Source organism: Nomascus leucogenys, chromosome 22a (assembly GCF_006542625.1).
Source record: "Nomascus leucogenys isolate Asia chromosome 22a, Asia_NLE_v1, whole genome shotgun sequence".
NCBI lineage: Eukaryota > Metazoa > Chordata > Mammalia > Primates > Hylobatidae > Nomascus > Nomascus leucogenys.
In genome coordinates, this window is record NC_044402.1 from 105784413 (window position 1) to 105810931 (window position 26519).

The following is a 26519-nucleotide window of genomic DNA, read 5'->3' on the forward strand; positions in this document are numbered from 1 at the left end:
TTTTCTCTGTACAGACGGTCTGTCTGATAAGAGCTCTCACTCTGGCCAAGGAGCTCTGAATTGTGAATCTGCTCCTCAGGGGAACTTGGAGCTAGAGGACATGGAAAATAAAGCCAGGAAAGTCAAAAAAACGAAAGAGAAGGAGAAGAAAAAGGAAAAGGGCAAATTGAAAGTCAAGGAGAAAAAGCGCAAAGAAGAGAATGAAGATCCAGAAAGGAAAATAAAGAAGAAGGGCTTCGGCGCCATGCTGAGGTATGGGCCTGCTTTGAAGGCAGAGTTGGTTCTCATTTTGTCTCTCCTGGTGAAATCACTCCTGTGTCTGTACTAAAAACAAAATGCACGCTTTTCCTCATCTTCAGCTACATGCACACAGCTCTCAACTCTGTGCTCGTTCTCTTTCTGCAGAGGTAGAGGAGCTTTTTGGGGAAGCTTACAGGACACTGTCTTAAGTTTGTTGTCAAAGAAAGGTCGACACTATGCCAGGCACGGTGGCTCATGCCTGTAATCTCAGTACTTTGGGAGGCTGGGAGGATTGCTTGAGCCCAAGAGTTCAAGACCAGCCTGGGCAATGTAGGGAGACCCTATTTCTTTTTTTTTTTTTTTTTTTTTTTTTAGACAGTCTTGCTTTGTCGCCCAGGCTGGAGTACAGTCACACGATCTCAGCTCACTGCCACCTCCACCTGCTGGGTTCAAGTGATTCTCCTGCTTCAGCCTCCCAAATAGCTGGGACTATAGGCGCACACCACAACACCCAGCTCATTTTTGTATTTTTAGTAGAGTGGAGTTTTGCCATGTTGGCCAGGAGTCTTGAACTCCTGACCTCAAGTGATCTGCCTTGGCCTCCCAAAGTGCTGGGGTTACAGGCAGGAGACCCTATTGCTAAGAAAAAAAAAAAAAATTAGCCGAGCACAGTGGTGCATGCCTGTAGTCCCAAGTACTCAGGCGGCTGAGGCCAGAGTGTGGCTTGAGCCCAGTAATTCAAGGCTGCAGAGAGCTATGATTGGACCATAAAAGAAAGGCCAGTGCTTAGTAGAGGCATGGACAATGCCTGCAGTCCTTTGTACCAATGTGTTATGAAAATAAATACTTCCTCTGGCACCACAGGGAAAGTGAGAAGTGGGGAAGCCCTACATGTTACCTCTGGAATACCTCTTTTGAAGCAGGGGAGTCAGGGTAGATGAACCTCATCCCTCTGTGACTCTAGGTGTGCAGTGGCCGGGCCTCTGGGCACATCATTTGTCACCTCCAGAGGCACTGTGATACAGGGGAGATGTCACTGGGTCTGGGCTCCGATGTCCCAGTCTGGATCCATGACTCTCCACACATGAGCAATGGGGCTTCACACACATTGCTTAGCTTCCCTGAGCCTTACTTTCCTTACTTTTAAAATGAGGCCAGCATACTTGCTCTACTGACCCAGCACAGTTGTGAGATATGATTTCATATGCTATGCATTCATTGACTAGACAGGGCTCAACATGGCACAGTCAGAAAACAGCTTTGTTTCTTCTCTCCCCTTCAAGTATGCACTGTTGAGGCTGCCTTCTCCACACCCTGACATCTCAGCTTTCTGGCTGATAGCTTTCTGGGTGATACACTTTTGGGTAAAAAAAAAAAAAAAGTAACTTGTTTGTCGGGGGCTAAAATGTTCAATCCGATATAAATGAAACCTTTCTTCCTTTCTGCCTGTTGGACCTGAACCACAAGGAGCATCCTATGGTATGGTGAGAGGCAGGATTCCACCTTCTCCTATTTCTCAGTCTTTGGAACCAGGAGACAAAGACAAGATTCAATAGGATAGAATTTTACTTAACTGGAATTATCTGGTATAATCTGGCCATCAAGGAACTTTTGTGACTATCTTTGTGGATTTTTTAGAGTGCTCCTTACTATACCAGTCACTAATGTAGGTCATTTGCCCACTGACCTATTCCCCTAAGCCTCTGACCTCAGACATGTACCTCTGAGTCTCCTTACCCCAGTTGGTAGACTTCTTGGACAGTGCCAGTTTGAGACAGCTCTAGCTTAACTTACAGCCACAGCATCTACCTGGCTTACTAGAGTTCCTGATCTCCTACCCTCCAAATGATGCAAGTACAGCTTGTTCCCACTGTACCGCTCCTCCTCACCCCGCCATAGAGATGTTCTAACCAGCCTTGCATCTTCAGACTTCTCCAGCATGTCCCACACCAGCTCTGGGCCTCCCCACTCCAGAAGCACACGTCAGACTCTCCCAGGAATGCTGTCATGCATGGGGAAGGGAGGAGGGCGTCAATTTTTGCAAGTCACAGAATAAACAGGTAGGAAGTGGGGTGACAATCTCCTGTTTTACAATTACCTCCAAATTCCCTGAGGGGTTTTCTTGTAGCCCCCTTACTTATTTTGTTGGGTGTTAGAGGCAGAAGTACCCCTTTCTATTACTGTCTTTACTCCTATAATTTCTTTTCAAATCAGTTGATCACTATACTTCTATGGGCTGAAGGTGAATGATGGGACATGATGGTTTAGGGGCCAGTTTGGCCACCTCTTATGAAACCCTTAGGAGATATCTCATGTAAGAATGCTGGGTGTATTTATTGCCAATTGTTCTCATTTTGTGATTGTCAACTGAAATTTCCACATAGAAAGGAAAGTTCCATCATTCCATATATAAGTGACATTTAGGGAATACAAATAATCCTCACAGCAGTGAGCCTTCCCATTACATTTCCAGTGCTCATGAAATGCTAAGCAAGGTTCCTCATGCTCAGAATCTTGGGAGTGATGTTGCCCCTGGATGTGTTATGACAAGACTTGCTGCGGTCCTGCTATCACCTGGGCTGAGGTTACCCCAGCAGGCCTGATGTCATGATAGCTATCTAACTATTAAAAAACAAAATTTCAGCCAGGCATAGTGGCGCATGCCTGTAATCCCAGCACTTTGGGAGGCCGAGGCGGGCGGATCACCTGAGGTCAGGGGTTTGAGACCAGCCTGACTAACATGGACAAACCCCTTCTCTATTAAAAATACAAAATTAGCCAGGTGTGGTGGTGCATGCCTATAATCCCAGCTACTCGGGAGGCTGAGGCAAGAGAATCACTTGAACCTGGGAGGCAGAAGTTGTGGTGAGCCAAGATTGCACCATTGTACTCCAGCCTGGGCAACAAGAGCAAAACTCCATCTCAAAAAAAAAAAAAAAAAAAAAAAAAAAAATTTCAGCTAGGCATAGTGGCTCAGGCATGTAATCCCAGCACTTTGAGAGGCTGAGGTGGGCATATCACTTGATCCCAGGAGTTATCAGAAAGCCTGAACAACATGGCAAAAACCCATTTCCATAAAAAAAGGAAAAAAAAAAACCCACGAATTAGCTGGGCCTGGTGGCATGTGCCTATAGTCCCAGCTACTCAGGAGGCTGAGGTGGGAGGATTGACTTAGCCTGGCAGGTAGAGGATACAGGGAACCATGATCCCTTCACTGGACTCCAGCCTGGGCAACAGAGTAAGACCACATCTCAAAAAATTAAAATTAAAAAGAACAAAGTTTCAGCAAATTGAGTTCTAACAATTGAATTGGCTTTTATTAGTGATTCATAAATTGGTCCACATCCCATCTCCAGAATAGAAGGGCATTTGAGTTAGATGAGCAGAAGGTGTGAGCTTCATAGGCAGAAAAAGACTGAAGAAAGCAGAAACAAGGAACCATAAAAGGATTGCTCATTTCCAAATTACATTCCTTATAGGGTTAAAGTAGAGGGACTTTATCATTCCAGTTCATATCACTGGTCCTCCTTTGATTAGTTGCTGGGAATCTCCTATATTTTGGGAAACTGACCCATTTCTAAGTTCAGTTTGATTATGTGGCATGTAGCATGAGTGACTCCATTCTGGTTTGATCTGGTCTGTTGTGGCCTAGTGCAGGAGCTCAAATAATGGCCTCCCATACATTTTATTGCATATGATCTATAATCTAGTAAATTCCAGATTGGGACAGATGTCCCCATAGACATTTGTCCTGATGGCCTCTGTAGACTCTGTCCTTCCAGTTGCCATTTTGAATTTTAAACTTGCCCATATTCTAGATAATTATTAGGATGGCCAGAATTTATGAACTGTGAGTTAACCATCTTGATGATAATGACAACATGTAATTGAAATATATTTAGATAAGAATTTTGTCTTTGAAGGGATGGAGTTGAGAGGTGAAAATTACAGGCTCTGCCTACAGACTTTCTGAGTTCAATCCTGGCTTCTCTAATTTTCACTTCCATAACACTGAGCAAGTTCTTTAACTTCTTTTGTCTCAGTTTCTTCATCTGACACATGAGAAGTGTAATAGAATTATCATTTTTATGAGAATTATATTTTATTAGATGTAACATGGTTAGACCTGTGCCTGGCAAGCAATAAACATTCAATAAATGTTAATTATTGTAGTAAACATAATAATGACCTCTGAAGGTGTCTACATCCCAACCCCCAGTACTTGTGTAAATATTTTGTTACATAACAAAGGGAAATTAAGGTTGTGGATGGAATTAAGATTGTTGATCAGCTGACCTGAACATAAGGTGATTATCCTGCATTTTCCCCAATATACCCAATGTAATCACAAGGGGCCTTAAAAGTAAAAGAAGAAAAGGTGACTGTGGAAGTGAGGTGCAGAGAAATGTAGTGCTGCCAGCTTTCAAGATGGAGGGAGGTGACCATGAGCCAAGGAATGTGGGCAGCTTCTAGAAGCTAGAAAGGGCGAGGAAATGGATTCTTTCTGGGGAGCACTAGAAAGGAATGCAGCCTAACAACTCTTTGAACCCCTTGGTTTTAGCCCTGTTGTGTTCTTTGAACCACTGTTTGTTGTAATTTCTTACAGCATCAAATCGAAAACTAATATAGTTATCATCATAATTATTTTTACTACTTTTATAATATCATAGTAATGTATAAGGAAAAGTTTTTTCTTTAAGGTGTTAACAAAAAACACTATTAAAAGATTTAACCAAAGTAGTCTATAAATATAAAAACTGTTAGAGCTTCACATATCCCATTTTCTAGAATATTACTAAATTAAACCTTAACTTTATATTTTATTTCAGATGATTTGATTTGGCAGGTTCGTACTTCATTGCCCATAATACAGTGCTGGTTCTTCCCTTTTATTGTCCAATATATTCTGTATTTTCATATAGTAGAAATCACAGGTCCTGGATTTTTTAGACATTTAGCACCGTGGGCTTTGTTTCTTTCCATGATTTTAGCAAAATTAAGATCTGAAAGGTGGTGTTTGATTTTATCTTCCGTGTAAAAATAGCAACTGTTTTCCATAGCCTTTTGCATGTGAGTTTGTGAGCATATTGGAGTTACTGCTACATGCACATTTTCAGCAACAAAGAACACAAAGCTGTTACCATTAGCCAACAGATTTTGCTTTAATTCTCATCTGTTGCTCAGATGCTATTGACTTAGTTTCTTTCTTATTTAAAAAAAAGATTGATCGCTTTAAGGTTCTCTCGGAGTTAGATGTGTGTTTTAAATATGTATTATTTTTTCCGTTATCTGCGTTTCTCAGACGCTCTCCTGAAGATAGGGCTTTGGGATGGGTCGTGCAGTTATACCATGTAGAATGGCACCTGGCCAAGGGGGTGAATGAAGATTTAAATCTTGCCTCCCTTTCCTCACCAAGGCTGGCATCATGAAAGTGTGAATGCCTTAGTGGTGTTCTTGTTCTTGTTTGTGAAAAGCTAAGTGTTTGCACTTTTCTGATATTAGCTGGTCCATCATCTGTGTCAATAATATGTAGTGGCATAGTTTAGCTTACTTCTTAATTTAACCTACTCTTGATCCTTTTGAAAAAATTACGGAGGAGATCTTTAATTAATATCTTTATACATGTTGTCTAATTCCAATATGCTTATACTTTGTTGATTTCAGAATTATCTCCTTGCATGATTCAAGTGTGGTTCTTATATAGGCCATGAATTATTATTATTGTGGAAAAATATGCAGCTCAAGAGCCTACCAATTTTGTAGTTTCTCTGTATGCACTGTGCTTAAATTTTTTCATTATGTGTTTGAGTTCCATACACATTGTGCTGTTTATGGCACTAACCTGCAGAAAGACTGTTCATAGCCCCTTTCAGCCAAAGGGTGAAGCTCCAGCTCCTTTAAAAGACAAGCCCATTGCTGTCAGTCCTAGGCCACCTTCCTGGGGCCTAGCAGATTTTTCTAGGAGCCAAAGAGAAATATCCTTTGACAAAGAAAATTTTACCTTGTCTAAAGTGGAAAACCCAGAGTTTAGTTTCTGATTTCTTACTTAATAACCCTGTCAATCCTTATGTTACTTAAACTAAATTCTGTCATAGATTTATGTTCAAATCCATTTCTTTTTATACAATAGCTGCTGTTGTCTCTTTTTGATATTATAGGCCACTCACTTCAAAAACCTTTGAACTGTCAACTTATTTTGGACACTGAATGGAAAGGTTTGATATGGTTCAGATTCCTTTTTCTACAACTTTTATAAAATTTGATCCTAAAAGGAATTATGCCTTGAAAACTCCTTTTTACTAGACTAATTAAGAACCAAGTACAAACCCTGCCAATAGGAACTTCATCTTTGCCCTTACAATGTGTTTGCCCGTATCATTTGATTAGTAACATTTATTGAAAGCCTTGTCTTTGCCAAGCACATTCATAATTATTTTTATGCTATATCTATTTTATTGTAATCAATAATTAAACCTATCAATTAATTTATTAAAGCCCTATTTTGTATCAGGCACTGTTCTGGGCACTTGACACACAGCAACCAAGTCCTGCTTTAACAGCACTTTTCCTGTCTTAATAAAGGAAGGAAGGATAAAAGACTTTTGAGTTCATTGTGGTGAGATTAAAACAAAAACAAGCGGCCAGGCACGGTGGCTCACGCCTGTAATCCCAGCACTTTGGGAGGCCGAGGCCGGCGGATCATGAGGTCAGGAGATCGAGACCATCCTGGCTAACATGGTGAAACCCCGTCTCTACTAAAAAATACAAAAAATTAGCCGGGCGTGGTGGCGGGTGCCTGTAGTCCCGGCTACTCAGGAGGCTGAGCCAGAAGAATGACGTGAACCTGGGAGGCGGAGCTTGCAGTGAGCTGAGATTGCACCACTGCACTCCAGCCTGGGTGAGAGCGAGGCTCCGTCTCAAAAAAAAAAAAAAAAAAAAAAAAAACAAGCAAAATATTACATAAACATGTAAACTATTTGTAACAGTGGATTACCCAGGTAGTGAAGGGGATATTCACTAGATATTTCAGGGACAACCCAGTACCCCATCAGCTTGTGGGAATCAATGGTCAATTTACATGGTGTCAAGCAAGACATCCAGGCCACGGCTCTCACGGAATTTACATTCCAGTGAAGGGGAGAGAATAAATTAATCCAAAATAATTGATATGATTCCAAATTGTAGTAGGTGCTATGAAAAAGGTAAAGCAGAAAGAATGGTGTCATCCCACCTTTGGTGACAGTCTAACAGCAGAATCGAGTGCACACTGCACACTGCCCAAGCTACACTGAATTTTCAGCAGATACGTTATCAGAATTTAGCACACTATGGTACTAAAGCCAAATCACTTTATGCCTGCTTTTGTTTTCTTTTTTGCAACATATAAGTATGGGAAGGTTATTTTTAAACCAACTCCACATAGAGCTATAACAAAAAACTAACCCAAACTGTGTCTGTTTTAGTACACAAAGCCCTAGGATACCTGTAGTACACATTCTAAGACAGGTGGGCATTAATGTAAATGGTGAACTTGGTTTACAGGTGATTGGATCAACTCTGTTCCTCCTACCCCATCAGCTGGATATTCTTTATTTCTTCTCAACTCAGATAATGCAAGCATACCTCAAAGATAGACTAGTTCGGTTACATAGTGGAGCATCAGACAAAGCTAAATCATGAACCCTTAAGGCAAAGGTATTTTTAACAATCTAGAGGCATCAACTTTTTGTTCCTAAGCTTTGCAGATTTTAAGGCATATATGTTTACTTCATTTTATTCTAAAATATACTATTTTATTTAAACTAGTGAAATTCTATATAAAGACATCCTGCTGTGAATTATTTTAAAAAGAACACTCCTACACACACATCACACCTACCACTACCACCACAAACAACACACCACCAAATTAGCCAAATTAACACTGAACCTAGTTAAAAATATGTCCCTTAGAAGCTCTGTGGCCTTCACTACCACCAAATTAATGCTGAACCTAATTAAAAATCTGTCCCTTACAAGCTCTGCAGCCTTCACAAGTCCCTTTGAGTTTCAGTCACCTCCTCATCAAGAAACTAACCTCATCAACAAACTATCCTGTCCAGGTTGTTGTAAAATTTAAGTTAAACGGTTTAGGTAAGCAAAGCTGTCAGTATAGTGCCTGACTTGATAGACATTACTTCTTCTTTTCTATCTATCGATCTATTTATCTATCTATCTATCTATCTACCTATCTATCTATCATCTATTTTTAATTGGAAAGTTAAAAACTGTCTATACTTATGGTATACAACATGATGTTTTAATATATATATACAATGTGGAATGGCTAAAATAAGCTAACATATACATTACCTCACATACTTTTTTCTTTCGTGGTGAGAACACTTAAAATCTACTCTTTTGTTTTGTTTTGTTTTGTTTTGTTTTTGAGACGGAGTCTCGCTGTGTCACTCAGGCTGGAGTGCAGTGGCATGATCTTGGCTCACTGCAAGCTCCACCTCCTGGGTTCACACCATTCTCCTGCCTCAGCCTCCCAAATAGCTGGGACTACAGGCATCCGCTACCACGCCCAGCTAATTTTTTGTATTTTTTTTAGTAGAGACAGGGTTTCACCATGTTAGCCAGGATGGTCTTGATCTCCTGACCTCATGATCCACCCGCCTCGGCCTCCCAAAGTGCTGGGAAATCTACTCTTTTAGCAAGTTTCAAGTACAAGACATATTGTTTTTAACTGTAGTCACCGTGGTGAATAATAGATTGCTTAAATTTATTCCTCCTGTCTAGCTGAAAGTTTGCATCCTTTGACCAACATTTCTTCAACCCCTCCATAGCTTAGCCTCTGGTGACCATCATTCTATTCTCTCTTTCCATGAGTTCGACCTTTATACACCTTACATATAAGTGAGGTGATATGGTATTTGTCTTTCTGTGTCTGGCTTATTTCACTTAACATAATGTCCCCCAGGTTCATCCATGCTGCTGCAAATGACAAGATTTTCTACTTTTTAATGGCTGAATAGTATTTCTTCCTTTCTTTCTTTCTTTTTTTTTTTTTTTTTTTTTTTTTTTTTTTTTTTTTTTTGAGACAGAGTCTCACTCTGTCATCCAGGCTGGAGTGCAGTGGTGTGATCACGGCTCACTGCAACCTCCGCCTCCCGGGTTCAAGCGAGTCTCCTGCCTCAGCCTCCTGAGTAGCTGGGGTTATAGGCGCCTGCCACCACACCTGGCTAATTTTTGTATTTTTAGTAGAGACAGGTTTCACCATGTTGGTCAGGCTGGTTTCAAATTCCTGACCTTGTGATCTACCTGCCTTGGCCTCCCAAAGTGCTGGGATTACAGGCATGAGCCACCATGCCTGGCTGGCTGAATAGTATTTCGTTGTGTGTTTATACCACATTTATTTATCCATTCATCTGCAGATGGGCACTTAAGTTGATTCCGTGTCTTGGCTGTTGTGAACAGTGCTGCAGTTAACATGAGAGTGCGGATATCTTCTCGACATACCGATTTCATTTCCTTTAAATACCTAATGGTGATATTGCTGGAGTATATGGTAGTTCTGTTTAAATTTTTGAGCAACGTCCACACTGTTTTCCATGATGGCTGTGATAATTTACATTCCCAACAGTGTAGAAGGGCTCCCTTTTCTTCATATCCTTGCTGACACTTATCTTTCATGTTTTTGTTAATAACCATTTTAACAAGTTTGAGGTGATGTCTCATTGTGGTTTTAATTTGCATTTCCCTGATGATTTGTGATATCACTGAGCAGTTTTTCAAATACTTTTTGGCTATTTGTATGTCTTCTTTTAAGGAATGATAGACATTACCTCTTGTCTTCCCCCTCTGGCTCCACTTCAGATAGCCAAGACCGTCAAATATTACCTTTGTTTCAAGCAAGATATGTTTGGAACCCACTAACTTTTTCTTTCAGATTTTAGATTACCTCTAACTGCTGTTTTGTAATGTAGTTGGGCATGATGCCTATTCTCTAGCCTAGCATAATAAACTACAAAAAGAAGAAATGACATAGCTAAAATCATTCAGTCATTTATATTTTATAAGCTTTGGGTCACCCCTTTCTCAATGTAACCATGAACTGTTTTCAAAGGTTATTTATCACTTGGTGAAAAGCAAAACCTTCTATTACAGAATACAAATAGAAAGGGACTCAAAAGGATAAAACAGTGTTTTGTTTTGTTTTGTTTTGTTTTGTTTTGTTTTGTTTTCATTCTTTATGTATTTCAGCCCTGAGTGTGTAGGTGGGTTTGGACTTGGTATTCTTAACGCATGGCTCATAGTTATTTCATCAGGCTGCTCTGAGGTTGTCCTGTAATATATTACCCATAAAGATACATTTTGACTTGGTTTTTAAATTAGGTTAGATAGAGACTGAATACTTAAGCCACCAGGGAATAGGACATCTGTCATACAATTCTCCTCTTTACCTTGATCCCATAACAGCTGTTACAGGCCTCATGTACAATAAATGTAATGTGGCTGCAGCCTGTCATTACCTCTTTTCAGATAGTGATTGTAAAATGCCTGGGTATCCCTTCAACTTTATGGGTATGAAGGGTAACTGAGCTAACGTAGCCAGGCCAATGAAATTTTAACACTCATTTCCCCAAAGGCAAAAGGCCAACAACAGTCTAGAGTTAAGGTGCTTTGCTTCATGAAGTAGAGGCCAGTTTCAAACATGAAATTTCAGATGAAAAATGAAAGCCAAAGTGGGTCAAAGTTCTTAATTCAGCTTCAAGCTAGGTAGAGAAATACATTGACACCAGGGAGCCTTACAGATCAGGGTAAGATGGCTGCATACACTGAGACTGAGACAAATATATGACCATGGCAAAAAATAGAAATTTGCGTGTCGAAGGCCACCACCCGTGCAGCCATCCATTGTTCTCCATGGTTATCTGTGATTACAGAGGAAAAGAAATGATGCTAAACCATGTTGGAATTGAGTTAGGCTCAATTTTTATCTCTTTGGTTAACTCTGAATTTTCTCTCCTCAGCCCATCTTAAATTATTTACTTTCTCTTTCACAATGTGAGCCATGAATATTTTGTTTCTTCATTTTGTTAATTTGCCAATTTTCCTTTGAGCTAAACGCCCTAGCAATTTTAATTTTTCATTTGGGTTGGAAAGAGCAATGACCCTTTTTATTCATTATTACTATCACAGGCCTGGGCCCAGAATACTACTTTTTATGACCAGCAGTGTTGAGCCTATAATGGAATTGCAAAGTAGAGAGTGTAATATACTGATATTGACTTGTGTTAAACCCAGTGGTGTGATCGCTGATAATATTTATGTTTATGTGTATACATCCTTGCTTTTGTTGGCTTGCAACTAAGCACCAGAGAGAAAAACTAGAACCATAATATGGATAGATTGTGAACATGAGAATGTAAAAAAATGAGAGAGAGTGCTATGTGAATAGGGCAAGTGATATAAAATGATGGCAATAGATGCAAGTATGATAACTAAAAAGTTAAGTATAGATTAAATTTAGATCAAGCACATTTAGCATTGTTTGGTTGGCATTTATTTCTTAGCTAAAAGAGGACCCAGAGACAGATGGGCTAATCATCTGATGGGCTGAGTACAAAGACAGATGAGCTGCCGTGGCGCCCAGCACACACAGTTTGCTTAATATCTGACTTTAATAATATTTTCCAGCTGTCAAGCATATCTGCAACTGTTTGTTTATCATTCTGTTTTTTGAGCACATGTTCATGGAGGGGCAAGGGCATGGATGGGGTTAATTGGTATGAAAATGTACAGGAACCTTGTTTTCAAAATCATTTAAAAATCTGATTGCTGCTTCCGTGCCTTCCCCTCCTACCCTCTGTAATCTTGATTGCTGTGCAACTCTGTTTACGGCTGTCCAAAGCGGTAAAATGATTTTGTCATACTTATCACAAATAAAAAAAATGACCACGTAGAGTGTCAACCAAAAGGCTTATTTATTTGATTCAAACTCTCTTCTCCTAATATGCGTGCACAGCTCCCATTAACGTTAATGTGAATTACAAAGAACACTGAAGAAGGATAGACCCCTTTATCTCATTACTTTTCTTGGATAATGAGGTTTAGATTTGTTAACAGATCAGAACAGAAGTCCAGTGGATAAAATATTGGCTTAACTTTTAAACAAATGGATATGCTAACAGGAACTTACGTAGGCACTAAGGTAGAAGATATACTTGAATAAATAAACTTCATTAGCATTTGAGGTTAAATATTATTTAAGATGCTAGATTAATAAAATGCAAAATATTTCCTAATGGACCTATTTGCATACTCATATTAAATAACTAATAAAGTATATTAATGACAGTTTTATTCATATACATGTAAACATTCCTGAGTTCCTGGTGGGACTGTATTTGCCTAATTTACCTTGTTCCATGTCCAGCTCAATGTCATGTCCTTGTGGGATATTTACTTAATACTATTAGATAATGACATGTATAGATTTAATAATTTGGTTGGGGGGCAAATGGAATCCGTTCTTTGTTTAGTACCTTTTATCTGAGAACTTCAATGTAATTTACTAACATCCATCTTCAAGATGCATGAGAGATGAATGTGGCAAATAGCTTTGCTTTGCATGTAATAAAGAATCAGACACTGAGAAGTGAAGCAGCCTCCCTAGAGCCTGTGAACTGATAGTGATACAAAGACCCCTTTTGACTTTTGCTCCTATGGTGTCAGCATCTAAAAATGCATGGACACCAGCCATGCTTCAGTGTATACTTTCTTAAACTCTGTAGGACCCATACTTATTTTTGCCATCCATTGGATTTTCCTGACTTAAGGCAACATCAAACCAGCAATTTAATAACATGAGATGGTTCCTAATGAAGTGAGGAGACCTGAATATTTGAAATAATAACGGTAACTGTTTTCCTCAGAACAGAAAAGAGGTTTCCCAGAACAATTAAAAGCAGATAAGAGATACATACATTGAAAAATAGATAGGGGATATACAAATATTTCATTGCACATTGAGGACTATTATCTCAATCCTGCTAAATAATATCCACCAGGATTTTGGAGACAGTCCAATTTTGCTTCTCCAGCTATCTGCTGATCATTTCTGCACAGTGGCCCTGCCACAACCTCAGCCTCAACATGTCTAAAATCTAATTCAGAATCTACCCATCTAAGTCACCAGCTCATCCTGACTCTCCCAGTTCTGTTTGAGGCACTGCCAGGAATCCCTTGATATCCGGGATGCCTCCCCCTTCCCATCTCCACCCTTCCGTCAGTCAACAATCTTGATATTCACAAAATACTGTCTCTTATATCTGGCCCTTCTTTTCCACTTCCACTGCCACCACTCTAATTCAATTTGCCGTTGATAACTGGATTGTTGCAATAACTTACTAACTGATTTGCCTGCTTTATTCATTTCTTCATTCCTGTTCATTCTAGGCATAGCTACCAATCATTCATTTGTTCAGTTATTAGATATTTAATGAACACTTTCCACACAAAAACGCAATGTAACGTAGTAGCAAAGAGAGCAGCTCTGAAATTATTCTACTGAGGCTCAAATCCAGCTCTACTTCCTTCTAGCTGTTAGTCTTTCAGCTTACCCACTCTGTGCCTCAGTTTCCTCTCTTGTGAAATTGAAATAATAGTAGCATCTACCTAATAGAGTTGCCACGAGACTAAATGAAATAATAGATGATAAATGCCTGGCACATAGCAAGTTCTTAAAATATAATCCATTCGTAGTATTCTGCCTTGGGAGCCGAGATGTTTCCCTGTTACCTAGTGGTTCTCAAAGTCTGTCTGTACCCTAGGATCATCTACAGAGCTTGTTATAGATTCCTGGGTTTCATTATCAGAGACTCTAATTCATTAGGTTTGATATAAGACCTGGGAATCTATGATGATTCTAATGCAGCCAGTCCCAGGGACCTCTAGAAAAATCATACTATTTAGTTTGGCATTCAATGCTCTCTATATTCTTGTCCCAGTTTGTTTGTTTGTTTGTTTTAGCGTTTCTCTCTCCAACTTTCCACTCTAACCAGATTATTCACTCATTCTATTCACTGTTAACCCAAAACAAGCTTTGCGAAGCCCTAAGATAATACCGTCACTTAGAATGACCATCTTCCTCTGAGGCCTGCCAGGCTTCTGAAAGCCACCTCAAGCCCCATCTCCCTTATGAATTCTTTGATTTGCATTTATCTGTTTCTCATCAAATTTTTTCTTACAGTCTGAGTTTTTCCATTGAGTACTTCCCATAGGCCTGCTTGGTTTTTAGTTTTGAATTTACACATCTGTCTGGTGCCCTCAATGAAATTGTAAATTCCTCTAAGCAGAGGGACTTCCTCCACAATGTTTTTCTCTGTTTTGGCCCCTAATAATCTTTTGCTGAGTGACTGACTGGTTTATATGGTGTGCTAATTGGAGTAGATTTATTTGGATATTAATGTGTTGTGCTCCTTTAGTCATTCTTGATAATAGTATTGAAAATAATGAAAACAGTGGAAGTGGTTCAAAAATAAGAAAGAGGGTGAGCTGCATTGGGAATTAATTATTTTTTTTAATTTCTGCTTGAAGAAAAGGTTGAAGGATGAGTTAACTGGCAATAGTAACCAGCTGTTCTCCATTTCCACTGAGGACAGTGCTAGAGAAAATGGGCCAAAATCACTAACAGGAAAAAATGAGGTTAGATATAAAAAAGAAGACAGTTCTTAAGCACTGGAATGAGGTTTCTGAACAGGTTGTAGAATTGACCTCCCTGAAGTACTTTAAAAATAGGAAGGATAAATATCCATCTAAAGTGATATGAAAAAGACTTGCCAGTCAGCTCATTATTTGAATATCTATCAAGCACTACTCTCTGGGAAAACCCAGAAAAAATATACAACATGATCCTTTTACTTAAACTCAGTATCTAATTAAGATGACCCATAAATATGAAATCATTAGCAGTGAAAATAGGATTTAAAAGTAAGAGCTAAGCTGTTAGGTTATCACCATAATTGGAGTTTAAATTCAGGTATATGCCCTTCTCTACCTCTCTATTCCTGAAAAACCTACTCCAGGCCTTTTTTTAAATGAGTGAATTTTCAATGTCCTCTTTCAAACTGCATTTCTAGGTAAAATGGAGAAATCTCTGATCTTTTCTGAAATAATTTATTCAACACTATTGAGCAAACAACTGCGAAGTATACAACAAGCATGTCGTGATAAATATGAAACTAATCTTTTATTTTTTTCTAACATCCTCTTTCATTCATCCAACATATATTGATTACCTAATAAGTATAGTCTTAGTACTTGGTTGGGAGATACCACAGTAAACAAGACAGATGTCTTTTCATTATACTCAAAATCTAGTGCCCACAACCTTTCCTCAAAGTGTGGTAGGGCATATAAGTTCTAATATTAAAATGCCATAAAATTGACTAAACCCCTTTAGATAACCAGAGCATCCTTGAATTACATAAATGATGGTTAAACCACTTGCAGTGTACTCAGTAAAAATACTGAATAGTAAGATGTCTGGATTTCCAACCTTAATTCTGTAACTGCCTTCTTGAGTGAAAGTTTTTCTTCATCTGGAAGATGCATACTTCTTACCTACTTGCAATATGTGTATAAATTATCATCATGGTCATCATGTATTTGGTCATTGGTTGAAACTGATTATGGGGCAGGTATGTCTATGGGCTAAAATAGAAAGGGATTGGTTAGCTGAAAAGTCAGTTTCACAAAGTGAAATGGCACTGAATTCAGGAAAATAGACCAAGACTATTAACCTGTCAAAATGGAAAATATAGCCTTTAAATATATTCATACACATGGTGCCCTTTGGTTTGAATTAGGGTAACCAACTCATCCCAGTTTGAACACTGAAAATCTCTTCCCCAGGAAACTCCTCAGTTTTAAGGAAACTGGGCCAGTCGATCACCCTATTCTGCATACCCAATTTTATCTGATCCTTCCTCTCCCTTCTTCCTTCTCTCACCATTCTTTGTTTACATGCCAGTGTATATAGTCATAAAAATTCTCTGAAAAATAAAATGAAGATTAAACGTAAATATTTTTAATGCTACAAATTTAAAAACCATATACAACAAATTTAAAATGTATATAAAAGAGTGGACAGTATAAAAGAAAACTTGAGTGAACTTTTCTGTTATCTGAGTTTTTTTGTGTTTGCTTTAACTTGAGCTGCTGTCTGTTCTCTTAAGGCTTTCTTGGTATTAGAAAAAGCCACATAGCTCTGGAAATTAAAGCAGAAATGTCTCAGCAGAGAATAACTAAAAGCAGCATCCCACTTGCCAACAAAAGAATCCTTAAAAATATTATATAATTCAAAACTCAAAAAAGAAAGAGCTGGAGGGAACATCGACCAGAAATAATGGTTGCAACTTTGATTGCAGGCAAACCCGCCAGCGAACAGTAAAAACCCTAATTCTAGGGCTTTTGGTATGAGGTTCCTCCCATTGATAGGTTTCTTCTCCCCCAGGGACCATAATTTTCCACTTTAAATTTGAACTCTAGTCAATGTATAGTAAAAAATCAATATCATAGATTTGTTCTGCTTTCTTTATGCCTCCTGGAATTTTCAAAGTATGGGAATGAACAGCTTTTATGAAAAAGATGGACTATAAAATGAAAGATGGAGGACTTTGACCAATTTCCTAGACCTTTGATCCAGACACACTATACCAGACCAGGATGTCATAGTCTCCTCCCTAGCTCTGTCATGTCTTTGTTATTCCCATGCTATGGGGGCATTAAATGTTGGGTGATGTGACGACTATCGCACTTTTGGAAAGAATCTTTGGCAGGTTAATTAGAACTTGCTACCAGAATATTTGTCCTATATATCCTACCTTTTCATTTTAATTTTACTTTGCTGTTTTCACTACAGCTTCTTTCCCTATATTGTGATGGGGAGAGGGAGTAACTCACAGAAAACTAAAGGGTAATCCCCAAACCCAGGCATTTAACATTTATACAAACAATAGTTCTTGCATTGTTAAAAACGAGCAAAAGTGCCAAAGAATTATTCCAACAAATGCAGACATGGGGACAGGGTAAGTGATTCTCATCCCCTGGGCTGATCAAACCCCCTTTCCTGAGAGTTACAATCCTTTGATCAGCCTTCTAACTCCACCTCACCCAGCATCTTAGTGTCAACAACAAGCTCAGACCACACTTTATGGAGAAGTCACGGCCAGGCCTGATTCCTCTAGACTGGCATTAGAGCTAGTCTGGATCATCTTGGTATTTTCCACCATTTTCGTCATCACTTGAAAGACAAGAACCATGTCTTAGCATTTTTGTGTTCTCCTCAGTACCTCTGCCTTTGCCACATTTTCCCTTCCTCTCATATCCTCTCACATATATAGCCTCATTTTCAGTTCCTCCTGGTCCTCTGTGAACTAAACACAGAGATAGATTGATTTTCAATAGCCTCTCCCGTGACCTTGGCCAGCTTGGTATGAATGCTTTCTACATCTGGCATCTGGTCACCCAGCTACAGAATTCAATAAACCAGTAGAGCACTGAGCAACCATGCCTCTTAAACAAAGCACTACCTCCCTAGCATGTTGGCTTCTACTCTGGGATCTGCTCCCGTAGCATTGCCTAGAATCCTCAGTCCTGCACGAGCCCCACCCTGAAGTCCACCTTCTTAGACTAGAGCACTGGCATAGTAGAGCTTGCTTATTTCTGATGGGCCGTCTCTAGAACACTTGATTCTGTCTTTCAACCCTATACATCCACAGTTATAGGACCTTTTTCTTTGAACCTCGTGTATCTTATCTGACTTTAAAGTATTTATCTGTCATTTGCCTTCCTTACTGCTATGGTCTGTGTAGCTGGCAGAATATACCTGAATGGACTACTTCTAGACTACCTGGCTGACCTCTCTAAGTCAGCCTCTGTGCTTTTGTGTGATTTCCCTCACCATTTTTCATCCTGGTTAGTGGAACTCTTATCTAATTCCCTTCCCCAGTGATTCTACAGTGTTAGGCACCAAATTTGCTGCTGTTCTTGCCTTGCTCATAGTGTACATTCAACAATGGATTGCTGAGCTAATTCTTGATTGTGAGAAATCCATTCTAGAAATAGTAACTAACAATCAGTTTTTACTTACAGCTGCTTCCATAGGCTCATGTGACATTCAAATGACAATTAATGTTTTTTCTCCTGTAGTTTTTTTTTTTTTTTGCCCAAAATATTTATTTTGAAAAACTCGGCCGGGTGTGGTGGCTCACGCCTGTAATCGCAGCACTTTGAGAGGTCAAGGCAGGCAGATCATTTGAGGTCAGGAGTTCAAGACCAGCCTGGCCAATATGGTGAAACCCCATCTCTACTAAAAATATAAAAAATACCCAAATGTGGTGGCATGCCTGTAATCCCAGCTACTTGGGAGGCTGAGGCAGGAGAATCGCTTGAACCTGGGAGATGGAGGTTGCCGTGAGCTGAGATCACACCGCTGCACTCCAGCCTGGGCGACAGAGTGAGACTCCATCAGAAAGAAAGAGAGAGAGAGAGAGAGAGAGGAAGGGAAGGGAGGGAAGGAGGGGGAGGAAGGAAGGAAGGAAGGAAGGAAGGAAGGAAGGAAGGAAGGAAGGAAGGAAGGAAGGAAGGGAGACTCAAATATTCTAAAAGAGAGGAACAAGTCCTTGAACACTGCCTTGAACACTGGAATCTCTGCTGGAAGGAACCCTCTTAATTTTGGAAATAATATGTGTTAGAATGTACTAGTGAGCTCTGCTCTTCAGTTTTGCATTTTAAGTGTTAAATTCTAAATCTAACTGTCTATCATGTTTTATTCCATAAGAGACGTATCAGCACATAGGGAAATAGTGATAGGTTATAGGATGTCATAGAAATTCTAACAGACTGTTTAACAATAATATGGCAGGCAGATGCCATTTTAATCAGTATTGTCATTAACAACTATCAATAGAGAAGATAAGATGTTCTTGTCTTTGTGAATTATGATTTATGGCTGGCACAGCAGTCACGCTAAAGTATATTTATTTTACAATATAGAGACATTGATTAAATGCACATGGCATCTCAAATCCAGTTGACATTTTAAGTCGAAATTATTACAGACACACAGCCATTCATTTAAGCTGTTGCTTTAAAAATGTGTCTCAACTGATTGTTAATGGAAGAAAGTCTAGCTGGGCCAATATTTCAATAACTTGCTCCTTTATTTTGCTGATATACATACACTGGGGGAAAGCTGTCTCTTTTGGTCATACCGTTTCTGGTGTATAGGCACTAAAGAGAAGAATACTCTCTTAAATACATACCCTCAGGGTTTCTAGACCACTCAGAAAGCATTCTCTTACTAGTATAAAATTATTTTTTGTTCCCTTTCCATAGTTCTCCCTACCTTCTCTGAAAATCTTGCTTTCTAGCCTAACAATCTGCTTAGGAAGTAGGTCTTAAATAATTGATGATAACTGTAGCTAAAACATTAATATAGTTTAGAGATGATGGTTTTTGTAATATATGTTGCCAATAGATCAGCCACATTGAACAATAAAAGTGTTTGAGTATTGATTGTTGATTTACAAGATTGAAGGAAATAGTAATTGTGTCTGAGAGTATATTCTTGATTCATTTTCTTATTTATATCTTTTTAACCTCAAAACTGAGATTTTTTTAAACTTTGTATTATGAAATAATTTAAGACTTACAGAAAAAGCTACAAAAAACAGCACAAAGAATTTCTTTATACCTTCCGCCCAGATTCCTCAGATAGTAACATTTTTCTGAATTATCTGTAGCATTCTCTCTCTCTTTCTCTCTCTTCCTCTCTCTCCCTCTCTCTCTCTCCCCCCCACCCATATGAATGTGTATGCACAAATGCAGGCATGCATGCATTTTTCCCTTAATAACTTAAGAGTTGTTGCAAACTTGATGTCTTTTTATCCTTAAATGTACTTTGAAGCTAGGACTATCACTGTATCATTTTATTATATTTTTGAGATAAGTCAAGAGTTGGCCTCAAGTAAACCTCAAAATAGCAAAATCAGAAATTACAAACAAGGAAGCTGGTAATTTCAAATATGATTACAAGTCAGGAAAACCATTTTTGTGGGGTTATGTTATCACTATCTAATCTAAAAACATAAATTAAGTCAGTGTTGACTCCTGGTAAATGAGTACACATTTCCAAGAGCGAGGTGTACTCCTTTGACAATTAATGAAACTTCAGAAGTAAACCTCTGTAAATAGGTGCAAATATCTTATCCTTGTGATAAAGCCTCATTGACTATTAAATTTAGTGCAGCGTGCTTGAATGAAATGGTGAACAGGAAAATATCCTGCTTGTTATTGTTAAAATTGTGCTGCAGAAGGATCCTTAGAAATTGAATACCATCTCTTTCTCAGACTTGTTATATTTTCCATTTTACTGCAAATAATTTATTGATAAGACTGGAGAGAAGGCTAGAGAAGCCATACCAGTCTTTGATCACCTTAGGACTTTTTCTTTTCAACACCTATTCATTTGAAAACACATTTTGAAAACATAAATGTGCAAAGATAAATGTATTATGAAAGTTATAGTGGATTCATCCAAGAAATTTATACTTTGCCTAGTCAGGAAGAGAGGCCTGGAGAAACAGAGCATACTCTGCCAGTCTTTTTATTTACATCTGTTAGGTAGTTTGGGTATATTATGTTAGAGTGACCACTCCAGGTCAAGGTCTTGTGTCTTGAGAGAGAAGATGAAGCATAGTAATACAGGTTAGATATAGCTGGTGGAGGGTGTTGGGATGCACATCTGCTGAGGACCAGCACTTCAATAAGTCCCCAATTCCCTGAACATTCATGCCAGCTCTTACAAAAAACAAAGCAGTAGTATCCATGTGTGTTCCTCATCACTGGCCTGTCCCAAAATTTTATGAATGTGATGATAACAACACTCGTGCACATGACCACATATTGCTGAATTTGTCCATATAGGTGGCTGGAGATAGTTTGATTCTGGGTGAAACAAACAAACAAAAAATATGAAGGAGTAGTAACATTCTACAGAATCCTTTTCTTCCTTCTTTATGATGAGATTTAATTAGATAGAGCTGCTGAAATCTGTTCTGTGCTTGTGAGTTATATATGTCTTTGAATGTCTGTGCCCCAAATATCTCCCATGTAAAATATAATACAACTTTATGAAGCACTTTGAAACTTTCAATCAAAAGAAGGAGCATGTGTTGTTATATCATTATTAACAACTCTTTTTTTTTTTTTTTTTGACGGAGTCTTGCTCTGTTGCCAGGCTGGAGTGCAGAGGCATGATCTCAGCTCACTGCAGTCTCCGCCTCCTGGGTTCAAGTGATTCCCCTGCCTCAGCCTCCCAAGTAGCTGGGACTACAGGCGCCCACCACCAAGCCTGGCTAATTTTTTGTGTTTTAGTAGAGGGAGGGGTTCACCATGTTGGCCAGGATGGTCTCAATCTCCTGACCTCGTGATCTGCCCGCCTCAGCCTCCCAAAGTGCTGGGATTGCAGGCGTGAGCCACCGTGCCTGGCCTAACACCTCCTTTTAACCTTGTTAAAATTAAACAGGTACATAGCACAGTAAGTGTTTTAAGAATGTGGATATGTCATCACTTTTACAGCTTAACTCTATGCTATCAGGGTTAATGGTAAAGACAATGTTTAGAAAACAAACCTTATGTTTCCATGTTCTTGGAGAATCCACGTGCAGTGACACGGTACTGCTGTACATGAAGCACATGTACAGCTCAACTTCTAAGAAACAGTCCTGAGATTACCTAAAAATTATGTACAGAATTTTAATTGTGAGTATGTTTATTTTTATGGAGAAAGAATCCATAATGTCTTTCTAATACGCAAAGGGGACTATGAAAAGAAGCTAAGGACCATTATATAATGTAATCTAGCCTCTGCAGTCTATTGATGTTCCCTACCTGAGAAGTGGCTGATGTTCTTATTCAGCCCTCTGATTCTTTCCACTAATGTAGTCAACATTTAGCCCTGAAGGATACAAATCTCTGTCATTGGAATAAAAATGTAACCCTCTGTGGAAGGAATAATGAGACATAAGAGTGTTCATCTCAACACCTTTGATATCTCAGGGACATCTTCAGGATAAATCCTGGTTTGGAGATAGGTGCAGTGTTATGTCTACTGCGGAAGGGTGTTTATTAAAGATTATCTTCTTTCTAGTACTCTCTAGATCGATCCCATCAAGTGCAAACCAAGTATAGCCCTCCCTAACATAAGAATTATGTTTGTTTTTGGTGAAGACTTTTAATGTTTGTATCTACCCATGCTTTTCCAGGATATCGTCAATGCTGAGGTTTTCTCTCTGCTGTCACAACTCAGACTAAGGAAATTTTAAGTATGTTTAGGTAGTTTCTTGAGTTTCATACCCCTAGGACTGTATTACACACGTTCTTCTTTTGTCAGGGGCTTTACGATGTCTAACATAGCTAGGCTGTAATATCATACCTGGCCATTAGGTGTTGCTACATCACACACTATGCTGCAAACTGAAAAATGATTTAGTTTAGAATTTAAGAATCTGTAAAATAAATTCCTCTATTACTTTTTTAATGTATACATTTAACATCTTTAATATAAGTGTACTTGAAGTAAGAAGTGGGTATGCTAAAATAAGTAAAATGTGTAGGTAAAGGTTACCCATATAATTTCAATGTGATTGACAATTTATGCTTAGCCTGGTAGAACAACACTCATTTTTATTAAAATAAAAGATTAATACTTCTTTAAAAACAAAGATGTCCTATTTGATACAAATTACTGTTCAAGAAAGTAACTGAAATTTCCTTTCTTGAAAGGGCAGGCCATTAGAGATATAAATAGAGTTGCAGGTTAATATATCAACTTTCTCCTTAAAATTAGTAATGTTTAAAAATAAATTGTTTCATTTCCACCTAGATCACTTCTTCCTTCTTGACACTATTCCAGCTGTCATATTCTGTGATATTGTTCTCTCAGGGCATTCCTGTTAGCTTTCTGGCAGCTACTTCTAGCTATTCATTTTATTAAAAGTTGTCATTCCCTAAACCTCTATTCCCAGTCCTCCTCTCTTCTAACCGTCCTCTCGCTTTCTCTGGGAGAGAAAGAGAGTCTGTAAACCAGACTCCGCCCAGGCTCTGGACTCATAATACATGATGCTTACTAAACAGGTTTCCCAGATGCTCCATAGGTACCCCAAAATCAACCTGTATATTATAGAATTAACTTTGCTTGTTTATCCTTACCAAGGCTATCGAATAAATCAAGAGGATGCTGTATCCTTTTCTTTCACCTGTCAAAACCAATCCATCAGTTCGTTACCAAGTTCCACAAATTCTACTCTAAGAATCTGAATTCTCTCTCCATCTTCACTGCACTTCCTTAGTTCAAATTCTCCTAATTTCTCCCCAAATTAAAGCAATGACCTTCTGAATAGTCTTGATATTCTCTCCCAGCCGACTTACTACAATACTGCCCATCTGATCTTCACAAACATAAATTTGATCTTCTACCAAAATTTTTGCTGTGGTTTCACAGTTTCTTGAAAAGCTTAGATTTCTGAGGTGTTATACAATGTTCAACCTTTACACTTTTATGCTGCCATAGATAAGTACATGCAATTATCATGATGCACCATGACAGCATTAAGATAGTCAATGCCTTGGGCTTTTCATATTCCCTATGAGTAAAATGCCCTTTCCCCATCCTTCAATCCACACTAACCCCATGGTCAACTCTTAGTGATGCTTAAATGCTGGGTTCAAGGGTTCTTTGGAAGCCTTGCTGACAATTCTGTCCACACTCAGTACTGGTAAAGACAGTTTACTAATATCATCTCATTGTTTATTATTATTAGTAGTAGTAGTCTCAGAGTCTTCCTCTATTGCCCAAGCTGGAGTGCAGTGGCGTGATCATAACTCACTGTAGCCTCAGACCCCTGGGCTAAGTGATCCTCCCACTCAGCCTCCCAATTAGCTGGGATTACAAGTATGAGCCACTGTACCCAGCTTCATCCTATTATTTTGAGTAATTAGACATCCTATCTAGTAATAAAATAAGAAATTTTACTGGTGTCGCTTTGGAGGTAACTGGCTTCAGATAAGGTTATTAAATTTCATAGTCCATTATTTCAATTTACCTACAATTATCAGGGCAAATATATAGAAGGAGCAAAATTGAAAAACAAATAAAAATAAATAAATAAATGAAACAATTGTGAGAGTAAATAAACACAAAAACATCCTATCATCGTAGACTTCGTTGCTTGTGTATCTTAATGTGAATATCATGTACTATTTTATCAAGCTTTAAGTCTGAGGAAATGGAATGTGTGAAAACTGCCTAATTTGTTAATTTGCATGTGAAGTATATTGTTCCCAGTGAAGGGTGAAAAACGGATTTGGCGCATGTAGTTTACTAACTCTGAGAGGATAACTGGTGTTAGTTTCTGCTGCTGTAACAAAATTGATTTGGCCTTTATTATACCTCCTATTAGAAAATTACTATGAAAAACCACATACTGAAAATGTGAGAGTGCTTTGCAATGAAGGATACATTTTATGTAGCAAAGCAGGAAGCAGTGACACCATGTCTTAATGGCACTTTATATTCTGCCAATGTACTTAGACACAACTTTCTCAACTGCATAATCTAAAGTAAACAAAAATCATATTCCATTAGAGACACAATTTGACAATTGAATTTTTTGGTGAACTTTTGGCATCCATTGAAAGAATTGGCTGCAACCCCAGAGATGGGGTTAATCTTTTTAGGGCATCATTGCCTGGAAAGTGGAGGAGATGACCAAGTCAGGCCCTAGGAGTAAAAGCATTATCTCTAAGAGCTAGAACGAAGGAGTTATTCAACAGTTATCATCTCTATGATCACTTTTTATTCAATTGCAAGAGCACAGAAAGGATATTATTTTACTGAAGAAAAATGAGGAAAAAATTTACAATCTTAGTATGCTGAGGCTTGACATAATTAAATGATTAAAAGGTAATTAAACAGTTACCTTTGTATTTTAATAATTCCCCATAGTCTCAGGTCAAATCTATGTGGAAGAATATCACATATCCTAATGCTGACAGTATTTGCTGTCACATCCACCCAGTTTGGAAAAGGGCTCTTCATTAGGGGAAATAAGTAGTACATTCTTGTACAGTAGTGAATACTTAGTAAGATACCTATCAAGTAGCAAGACAGAATAAAAATCAATATTAATCAGACTAGACAAATGCTTCTAGTATAACTGAACTTCTCAAGCCCTAAGCCCTAAGTGTTCTCTTCGGTGCTATTTATTACTAAAACCTTTGCTACTTCTGACACCAAATAGTTCTGTAATGTAGGGTCTTTAACTTTTGATATCTTAGTCTGATCGTCAGAACACCCAGCTCTATCACTGTATATGTTCTTAGGGAGAATATGAAAATTTTCTTTAAAGATCTTCAGCATATACATGGCTGCTATTTTCTTACCTTGGCATCCCACAATGAAGCTAATGGAAAGGAGTAGCAATTCTATGCTCTCGCTCATTTCTCCCTGAAACTTTGACTATTCAGCCCACAATATGTTTACCTGTATGCTCCACTGCCCCACTTTTATGACGATATGGCTATATATTTCAGCTTTTCATTTTCGCTAACAGGGACACACCTGTTCCTAATGCTACCTAAGATTGTGCTGGTCTTTGGTACATTATAGAGGTAGGAATAGTATCTAACCCCCTTATATTAATAGGGTTTACTACTTTATAGGTATTGAAACTGTTCTGAGTTCTGTACATTTGTTAATTCATTGAATCTTCACAATAATCTTATGAAGTAGCCACTGTTATTATACACATTTGACAGATTTAGAAGCTGAAACATAAAAAGATTGCTTGCCCATGGACAGATAGATTCTAAACGGACAGAACTGACAGGATTTGACCCCAGCAGTCTGGCGCCATACTCCTCCCTCTTTTTACTCTTTGTCTCTTAGCTAGCTGGGCAAACTTGGGTAACTTAAAGCTACTCAACTGCTCATTTTCCTTTTCAAACAAAGAGAAAGAGAGGAATAAGCTCCACCTCATAGAATTGTGGTGAGAATTAAATAATACAATGAATGTAAAATACTTACCTCACTGACTGGTACATAGTAAAGTATTCATGTTATTCTTTTTCTTATTACTATCAAGCAATCAATAAAAGTCAGATGAAGGAATTAACTCATGGAGAGGCATAACTCAGAATCACTAAGTTGATCATTCCAGGGTCCA

At 38.5% G+C, this 26519-nt stretch overlaps 1 protein-coding gene across 1 annotated transcript in view; it reads left to right on the forward strand.

Annotated features, from left to right (window-relative positions):
- PARD3B (par-3 family cell polarity regulator beta) overlaps positions 1-26519 on the forward strand; it is a 1081037-nt gene that overhangs the window by 750417 nt on the left and 304101 nt on the right. Inside the window, exon 18 of the mRNA XM_030803127.1 lies at positions 15-252. Within this exon, the coding sequence (XP_030658987.1) occupies positions 15-252 (238 nt within the window). The remainder of the gene's footprint in view (positions 1-14; positions 253-26519) is intronic.